Raw genomic sequence first — 10,274 nt, forward strand, 5'->3', positions numbered from 1 at the left:
AGAAGTGAAAAGAATTTCTGACGTGTTCTTTTAACCGTTATAGTTTGCGCATGCGCTATTTAGTCATAGTCTGTCCTCGAATATAGCCACGGTTTTCTGACCGATTACTGTCTCAATCAGTATTATTGCGACGTGTTCGTGATAAGACCTACGAAAATGACAACTATGTTTGCAGACACTATTCTAATTGTGTTCATCTCTGTTTGCACAGCCTTGTTAGCCGAGGGTAAGTAGCGCTAGCTTGTTTAGTTACAAATGCTAGCTTGCGCAGCTCTTGAACGAACCAATGCCATCTAGAGCAAGGGTATTCAAAACTGGCCCTCGAAGCCAGTTCCACCACTGTTCTGTCATGGCAAGTGCAGTCCTCTGACGAGGGACCTATTTAGACCGGTGTCCCCGGTGAGTGAAGTTACACCCCTGCCATACGTACAGAATATAACATATCATTGTAGTTGGAAGTAGTTCTATCCAATGTAATGTTAGCCAATTTAAAGGTTGGTGTATTTTATTTTGGTAATACAGAGACGTAATTGTTAGACGATTCCTTGATATGTCTCTGTGCGACAGTAACACAAGGTTAACTTTATCGTCCGATAGTAAAACAATTACTGTACGTACTTAGCTTAATATAATTAGCCAAATTGAACACGTAGGAAATTGTAAATGTTCAACCAGACCATCAGAAACATGTGTACATTTGCATCTTCTAGGAAGTCTGTAAAGCAACTTTTCTCAGTTTGTGCTAGGACTGGCAAACTCTTGTACTAAAGAAAATAACAATCACAAAAATTCTCAAACGAAGATTAAGCAACCATTGTAGTGTAAAAATGCACCTAAGTCATTCGTAGAGAGGGTAGATGTAGGGGGAGGTAGATGCTTGAAAAGACAGGGGGCTGACTGTGTTTCTTCATGTGCCTCTGGATTTGCGTTGACTCACACATTTTCCAAGGTAGTCTAATATGTCCCTCTTCCTGTCTGGTTTTAGTTAAATAAAACAACTTTTCCCAGACCTAGTTGGGTAATAACGCCCAATAATGTGAGCTTGTAGGATTCAAGACAACTTCAAAAACCTCAGAGTTGAAATGCTTAAAGCTTATTGGTTAATTCTGGTAAATGTATGGTTTGGTACAGCTAGTTGGACAATTCACATTAGTTTTGACAACTGAGGGCATAAAAATGTTGTTGTAATTTTAAGTTTACCGTTGGTGCACCATTGATACTAATGGAATATTGGTGTTACTTTAGCCTTTGTTTCATCCACAGATCACCTGTCAAACATACATGACTTCCTTTTTGCTAAAATGTTGATCTTCTGAACACTTTATTTGCCTAACCTGTCATCAATCCTAAGGCATTACATGGGTGCTGGTGTATCGTACTGCTAAGTACAAGAGTTTGAAGGCTGAGGTTGAAAAGCAAAGCAAGAAATGTGAGTGTTTATGCATTTATATATCACAGTTATGCCTGTAGATGACAGTTCAATTCAATTCTTCTGCATTGCATTGTCGCTGCTAAGGAAGAATTGTATTCATATTTTCTTTGTCATTATTTCAGTGGAGAAGAAAAAGGAAACCATCACAGAATCAGCAGGACGCCAACAAAAGAAAAAGATCGGTAGGGCAACATAGTCATGTTTACAGTATTTTGAGTATTCGGACAAAGGCTTCCCTGGAACCTAGCTTTCATATTCTTATAACTTTTTCAAGACTATTACAGTTTAAGTATGATTGGTGATGTCTATAAAACAATGCATTCACTCTGTCCTCATTTTAATTTTACAGAGAGACAAGAGGAGAAACTGAAGAACAACAACAGAGATCTATCCATGGTGAGAGAATTTTTTTGTGCGTATCAAACTAAAGCCATTTGAATTCTTTGCTGAGCTTCATTGATGGGGTGACCACGTTTCATCTGACTGTCCTTCACTTGTTACAGGTGCGAATGAAGTCTATGTTCGCCATTGGATTCTGTTTTACAGCATTGATGGGAATGTTCAATTCCATGTGAGTGTACAGACAATGACTAATGCCTTCAGTTGGTCTAGTGGCAAAGGTGGCTAACCAAATGTTGTGAGAATTCTCAGTGGATTATTTCATTTAGAAATATACTTTTCCCATTAACAAGACTACCTCACTCCATTTTATGTAATCTCATGAAAAGTCCCTCCACTCCCAAGAAATGTGTGGAGTGCATGAGGATTTATTATTATTGTTATCTGGAATATTACATTGTTCCTTGTCCTCCCTGAAAGACAATAGTTACAAATAATCAGCTTTGTATATTCAATATGACTAAAGAATTATAGTACCGCCAACATATGGTACTAAAAAGGTGTTCTCATATCTCACTTTATTTGTTTGTTTCAGCTTTGATGGAAGAGTTGTGGCCAAGCTGCCATTTGTCCCATTGTCCTACATTCAGGGCTTGTCTCATCGCAACCTTTTGGGCGATGACTTCACTGACTGCTCTTTCATCTTCCTGTACATTCTTTGCACCATGTCCATCAGACAGGTAACCACCTCTAAAGATAGTATGTCTTAATGCCTCACCGGTCATTTCAATGTAACGTGCCAAGATTGAGTAGAAAACTGAAATCAGAGTGAGGATTGTGGGTAAGAACTTGGTTTTCACGGCTCCATGTAGTCCAGCGGTCACTGCCTCCAAGTACAGCTGGTTTCACTGAGGGCTGGTGGGTGAATCCCTGTCACGGCAGGCCAACAACACCCGCTGGGTGAATCCCTGTCACGGCAGGCCAAAAACACCCGCTGGGTGAATCCCTGTCACGGCAGGCCAAAAACACCCGCTGGGTGAATCCCTGTCACGGCCGGACTACATGCCCGGGGGGTGAATCCCTGTCCCGGGAAGGCCTACAACGCCCTGTGGGTGAATCTCTGTCCTGGCAGGCCTACATGCCCGGTGGTGCAGTTGGGCTCAGCTCTGCCCAGGTCAGACAAGGATGCCTCTTCAAATGGCTTGTTTCCATGTTTGAGTAGCCCCCGCTTGCTGTGGATTTGTTGCAATGTGTTAAGGGGTTAATTAGAAATTCGTAGGGGGCACGATTGGGATAAAGCATAGGGAAAACATTTTATATGATAGTTAACAACTTTGCCAAACTTGGACTTGTCATTCATATTTTGGTTTCTGTCCACAATTTAAAAATTGTTACCGTCCACAGAACATCCAGAAGATGCTGGGTCTTGCCCCTTCCAGAGCTGCCACCAAGCAGGCTGGAGGGTTCTTGGGACCTCCTCCCCAGGCAGCTAAGTTCTCTTAAGAACCAAGGACATGAGTGGACATTACACTGATCTTTTTCTACCAAGTGACTGGCTGACCACAGATGAGAGGTCTGCCCTCAGCCGTATACAGAGAATGACACAACGATGTACTCAAGCATGCTTTGAATAACATCCACAGCTACTGTGTCTTTAATTCACTACCTGTATCCCCTGCATCATTGAAGTTCCTGCTGTACATGATTTGACTATAATTCATGTTCTTGTTTATTTAAGTTTTAGATTGATTTGTTCAAAGAAATAAAATAAACTTTCATTCAGTGGCAGTGATTAAGACATTTTACAGAGGGAGGGAATTCTGTGTTTGTATAAGGGGAGAAAGACTGGAGTGTAGGAAGAAAAGGATGCCCTATTAGGCACTGTGAGCATGTTGATCTTTGTGGTCAATATTCTTGCATATAAATTTTTTAATTAGGGCTACACCCTGGTCTACACCTGATCTACACATCCTGATCTTTAGTATTAACAATGTTAATAAAATTTTTGAGTTAAAGTCGTGGACTATTATATACTGTAGGGAGTCAACAGGTCGCCCACTTTTCACACTGTTACAAGTACAGGAAGAAACACAGATTATTTATTTTGCATTAGCATTTCTATGAACTGAATTACTGTAAGCATTTTTTCTGTTTTGCCAAATTACCAAGACTATGCCAATGGGAGATTGCTTCTGAACACAGGGGCAGTGCATTGACAAACACCTTGTGCAATCTTGGAATGAAGGAAAGTTCCAACACTATGCCACATCCAAAGATATTTGCTTAGTCTAATAAATCTGAGTACCTCCAAGTCAATTTGAGGAATGCACTAACGTATTGTGATTGGCCCTGGAAACCAATGGGTTGGGCCAGAGCCAAAACACATGGGTGCACAAGGTCCTGTGTAGCTTAGTTGGTAAGAGTGTACAAAGCCCGATTTGTGGGTTTCCAAAGAAGGCTAGTATGTAAATGTATGCACTGCTCTGAATAAGCCCCTCTGCTGATTTCTTTTAAATGTATCAAGTGCATTTAAAAAATATATATATATTATTTAGTGGTAAAACAAGACTGCTAACATTTTGTACAACACTTCATTTTGACACCAGGAATAATGACAGACTAACTGAAGTAAATAATGAATAATAGGCTAGTGGAATATTGTTTGAGAAAAGCAATAACATCTCTAGCGCTAATATTTAAAGAAGAGTAAATGAAAATATCAAATGTGTAACTGTTCATGGATCCTGCTAATTCATTTTTGGATTGTCAGTAGAGTTTGTCAGTAGAGTTTGGTAACGGTAGAGTCATGCGAAAAGTTGACTTTATTTGAACATATTTGGACATGGATATGTAATCCTGACTTCAACACATCTTCACTTGAACAGATAAGTAAAAAGTTTGCAAAAAAAATTGCTAATTACTTTAAAGCGTTATACTTTGCAATCGTTTGTTTAACAGAAATCATTAGAGATGCAATTTCATAGTGCACAAAAAGTATTACACTCCTAGCTTCAGTAGCATGTGCTTCCCCCATAGGCCAAAAATGTATTCATGAAACCATTTCTTGTAACTTTCAGTCTCTTACATCCACTCAACAGTACTGGTTCTGCAGTCATTTTCGAGGGCATTCTATCATGCACGGCCTGCTTTAAGTCTCCAAATTGCCGGCCATTCCTTAACCCTCAATTTCCTTCTTTGAGCCAGGTGGTTGTAGCTATGCTTTTGTCCTGTTGCAAGATCCATGTTAAGTTTAGCTTCAGCTTTTTGACAGATGGCCTTACATTCTCCTTAGGAATTCCGTAGTAGATTATTGGAATTCATGATTGACTCAATGATGGCATGTTAGACAGGGCCTGTAGCAGCAAAGCAGCTTCAAACCATAATGCCACTGCCTCCATGCTTTACTGTTGGTTGGTGATTCTTCTGTTCAAAGGCAGTTTGTGTTTTGCCAAGCATGGCGTCTGGCATTGCAGCATAACAACAACAACTTTGACAAATTGTTCCAGTAGGTCTGAACTCAGGTGTTGGCTGGCATGTGTTGATATTCTTTTAAAGCAGAGGCTTCTTTTGGAGCCTCCTATGTAGACCAAGTTTGGCCATTCTCTTTCTGGTAGTTGCTTGAAAATGGCTTTGTAACCCTCCTGGGCTTCATGCAATGGTAAAGGTAGGGGTGTACTAACTTGTTCTGCAAAAATCAATAGCATTTTTGTGAATTTTTATTGCATTAATGTTTTTAAAATATTTTCTTTGTAATATTTTTTAATTGGGTTACCTTCACCAATGAATGTGTTTGGAATTAAGCTCAGGTATTTGATTATGTAAAAAAGACAACTTTCCAGGGTTGTACTTACTTTTTCATATGACTGTAAATCTGTAATGGCAGTCAAAGTAATCATTCACTTGTTCAGACATATACAGGTGCTGGTCATAAAATTAGAATATCATCAAAAAGTTGATTTATTTCAGTAATTCCATTCAAGAAGTGAAACTTGTATATTATATTCATTCATTACACACAGACTGATATATTTGAAATGTTTATTTCTTTTAATAATGATGATTATAACTGGCAACTAATGAAAATCCCAAATTCAGTATCTCTAAAAATTAGAATATTACCTAAGACCAATACAAAAAAATTATTTTTAGAAACGTTGGCCAACTGAAAAGTATGAACATGATAAGTATGAGCATGTACAGCACTCAATACTTAGTTGGGGCTCCTCCTCCTTGCTGGCCAAATAAGAACAGGGATACCATGGTCCTTAAACTAGGTACTGGTAGCTTTGGCACTGTGTGCAGGTGGCAAGTCCTGTTGGAAAATGAAATGTGCATCTCCATAAAGTTGGTCAGCAGCAGGAAGCATGAAGTGCTCAAAAACGTCCTGATAGACGGCTGCGTTGACCTTGGACCTCAGAAAACACAGTGGACCAACACCAGCAGATGACATGGCACGCCAAACCATCACTGACTGTGGAAACTTGACACTGGACTACAAGCAACGTGGATTATGTGCCCTTCCTCCAGACTCTGGAACCTTGATTTCCAAAGGAAATGCTAAATTTACTTTAATCAGAGAACATAACTCAGCAGCAGTCCAGTTATTTTTGTCTTTAGCCCAAGCAAGACGCTTCTGACGCTGTATCTTGTTCAAGAGTGGCTTGACACAAGGAATGCAACAGCTGAAACACATGTCTTGCATACGTCTGTGCGTGGTGATTCTTGAAGCACTGGCTCCAGCTGCAGTCCACTCTTTGTGAATCTCCCCCACATTTTTGAATGGGTTTTTATTTCACAATCCTCTCCAGGGTGCGGTTATCCCTATTTTTTGTACACTTTTTTTCTACCACATCTTTTCCTTCCCTTTGCCTCTCTATTAATGTGCTTGGACACAGTTTATATTTTTCATTAGTTGTCAGTTATTATCATCAAAATTAAAAGAAATAAACCCTTGAAATATATCAGTCTGTGTGGAATGAATGTATACATTATACAAGTTTCACTTTTTGAATGGAATTACTGAAATAAATCAACTTTTTGATGATATTCTAATTTTATGACCAGCACCTGTACAGTACATCCTCATTTTGTTAAATTAAGTTATTGGGAAAAATGTTATCCTTTTTCTTTAACTTTGAAAAATGGTAGTAGTAGGTTGGGTATATCTCTAGAAAGAAATCCCTTTTGGAAGTGTTTTAGAATTAATATACACAGAACAAAATAATAAATGAAACATGCATCAATTTCAAAGATTTTAGAGTTCATTTAAGTCAAGCAAAGTCATTAGAACAAATGTATTTTAGTTTGCGCATAAATATATTACGGTACTGGTAATATACTTATTCAATCTGCATTCAGCGTATACACATTGAAGAAGAGTTTATAACTGAAATGGTTTGTGCTCTTCTATGTTACCTTTTATTTCAGCTTACTAAACATGGGAACATGTTTATATTTTGAATTTGTATTTTTGTTTAGTATAGTAGCAAAACCTAACAACCGTGCAAGGGCTATGTTCATGTTAGTTTATACCTCAGGGAAAAGCAGTAGTGACCTGAGAGGAGATTCGCAAGACTCGAAAAGTCTGGTTTCACCGCTGAGGTATGAAATGTGTTTCCCAGTGCCTCAGAAACAAGGGGCTGGCTTCCGGCCCAGATGCACACTTTCAACTGCACCTGAAATTGAGTTCAGGGGTTTAACTGACATATAGCCTAGAAACAAAATTATCATTGGCCTCAATTCTGGTAATTCTGCTTGTGAGATGTTTCACTCTAGGGTTATAAGCAGACAAGAATGGCAATGCCCAATTTGAAAAAGTAAATAAATAAAAATAAAGTCAAGCCTCAGAGTTTGATGGCTTACTTCTCCGTCTGTCCCTAGACCCACACCAGAATGCCCTAGCTGTGGAGTTACTTGGAGGAAGTGTAGTGGCCAAGCAGTGGAAGTGTATAGAGCAATAAGTGGGAGGCCAATTACCAGTCTTGTGGACCACAGATGATGACAATGTTAAGCTTCAATGACTTTGATACCATAGAATTTAAAAGAGGACATTGCAGTGTTTTCTGGGAAAATCCATATCCCCTTCAGGGTCAAAAGGTCAAGGTCAGCATAGGCCAAGATGAATTAGGTGTTGTTGATAGTAAATTGACAGTTCTGAAAGCCGCCAGTGACCAGGCATCCCCAATGGGTTGTGTGGTCAGGAAAATTATGATCACAAGGGTTGGTGAAGTAGGGTTGGGATTACTGAAATGGTTAGAAAACACAAACACATAATTTCAGAGACAGTCTTGCTTTTGTGTGATTAAACATCTCCTTGACAAGACTGCCCCTGATTGAATGCCAAAGGCTATATTACTCACAATAACACATTTACTTACTGAACAAGTGCATATAGTAGGAGTACACTACAGCAAAACATTTTTTTTTTTAATCCAATACTGTAGGATCTTGCTAGCTGGTGTTTGGCTCTGCCCATCTCTGATTCACTATTATCCTATTATCATATTGGAAAAGTGTTTGTGTTTCTATGTTGGGTTAGTTTTAAAACTCTGGCCCAACTGAGCAGAAAATGTTTCATCTCCAGCAGGTGGTGGTTTTTCATTGTCTTATTACTAAAAGAGAGTTTAGAACTGGGTCAACATAAAATGTAAATACTTATTTTCAATATAAGACTTATGTTCTGAGTTGTTGTAATGCTTCTGTGTTTACGAGTACATAAGTGACATCCTGGCAAACATACTTTATATATAGGGAGACGGAATTATGCTGAGCTACATCCTTGTAGTTAGCAGTGCCATTGTGAAAACAGAGTTTGAATCCTTCTTCTGATTAGCCCAGGGGTCCCACAGAAAGTGATGCAAGTGCCCAGCTCTGTCCAGATTTGGAGGGTTCGAAATTTGCGGCAGTCTATGCTGTGCATATTTATGAGGTTAGCATGGCATCTCACTCACAACTAAATTAAGGCAGTTAAGCCAACATATTCACTAAAATATTGAAATAGCAAGCTGTATACAACTATCAAGACAGAGGAATAGGTGGAATTGGCTTTGTTCTAGGATCCAATCATCATATGCAGAGCTCTGCTGACAAGAATTTGGTTTTGACCTCTTTTCTGCCAGCATGAATGAACAAAACCTATAAAAAAAGAAGTGCATAACCACAACAACATCTCTTCAAAATAAAAGTCTTACAATGAAGATTGTAAAACAATAATAGAAATGGATGACATTTGTAAAATGTATATCATCATTATAGTAATTAACTTAAACGAACTCTGTCCATTTATAATAAAACTGAATTGCAGATCAGCTTCCAAAAGCACAAATGGACATGCTTGAAAAAGAAAGACATTAAAGGAGCCATTTGTCGAATTTAGGCTAAATGTCAAAGCTAGGTAGATTGCATCAATAATAGTTAGCATTCAGTCCAACTCCCCTGCTTCCCGTTCCCGTTTGTTCTTAATTATAAAGATATTTTATTGTGATTTATATGGCACCTAAATGATTTTCTACCCATTCATTGCTTGTTTTCTCACATTAACAAAAGTGAGTGAACTGTGTAGATATTTGGCAACTAGGAAATCAGGTATTTTGCTTGCCACATCTGCCATTGTTTGTCAATGTGCGTGACGAGGAGGTGATCACTTGTCTTAGTGAAACCCATGAAAGACTGAGGGGATGCAGCTTTTCCTATAGATATTTGCAATTTTAGGATGGCTTTTGTAAGCTCTCAGTATAATTGAATTCCTCTTTTACAACAGATATGTTATGGACATGCTGATCTTGCAAAACAAAAAATCTATAGATTGCTCTTTAAATAAAAATGATAAACAACAACCCCATCTAGTGCCTATTACAAAGCCTAGCATTTTAAGTGTTGAATGTTGCATTAAACATATATTGCACCATACTTTATTATTTATACACTGTGTTGCAGTAGTGGGGGTCCATTCAACTTTTTTATGTTGACAATTTCCACCAGAGAAGTGTTACTATTCATTTGGAAAGACACATATTGTACTATACACAATGTTCTGTATTTTGTCTGTCAATAAAAGGGGGTCCATGAGTTATAACATGTGCATACTTGGTGGTGAATAAGGTTACTTAGACACAATGAACAGGGAATTGTGTGCAGCCCAATACGTGTATTCAGGATTGCTAAATGCACTGCATTGAAGTTGATTGACCACCTTTTAAGAGTGAGCATCAACTATAGATATAAAGCAGGATATCTATATCAATGACATTGATGCTCCTTCAGATATACAGTGTACTTGGTAGGGTTGAATGGACACCCCCTTTACTAAGACACAATATACACTGAATTGTGTACAACATGAAAAATGTAGTCCCATTACATATAAAATAAATACTTTTAGTAATTTTTGTATTGTAAATAACAAACAATATATTGATAATTGAGCACCCAAGGGGATTTTGCTGATTTGCTTCTACACGTGTATTTTTAACTTGCATAATCACTGCTTGTTTTCTCGCTTGTA

General features: G+C 38.3%; 1 protein-coding gene across 1 annotated transcript; it reads left to right on the forward strand.

Annotated features, from left to right (window-relative positions):
• The first annotated feature begins 35 nt into the window (after window positions 1-35).
• Window positions 36-3,556, forward strand: tmco1 (transmembrane and coiled-coil domains 1). The gene is made up of 7 exons (XM_010864161.3): window positions 36-226; window positions 1,352-1,429; window positions 1,555-1,614; window positions 1,782-1,828; window positions 1,936-2,003; window positions 2,367-2,511; window positions 3,176-3,556. The coding sequence occupies exons 1-7, from the start codon at window positions 157-159 to the stop codon at window positions 3,272-3,274; spliced, it is 567 nt and encodes a 188-aa protein (XP_010862463.1). The 5' UTR covers window positions 36-156; the 3' UTR covers window positions 3,275-3,556.
• Window positions 3,557-10,274: the final 6,718 nt, after the last annotated feature.

Source organism: Esox lucius, chromosome 8, assembly GCF_011004845.1.
Source record: "Esox lucius isolate fEsoLuc1 chromosome 8, fEsoLuc1.pri, whole genome shotgun sequence".
In the NCBI taxonomy this organism is placed as follows: domain Eukaryota; kingdom Metazoa; phylum Chordata; class Actinopteri; order Esociformes; family Esocidae; genus Esox; species Esox lucius.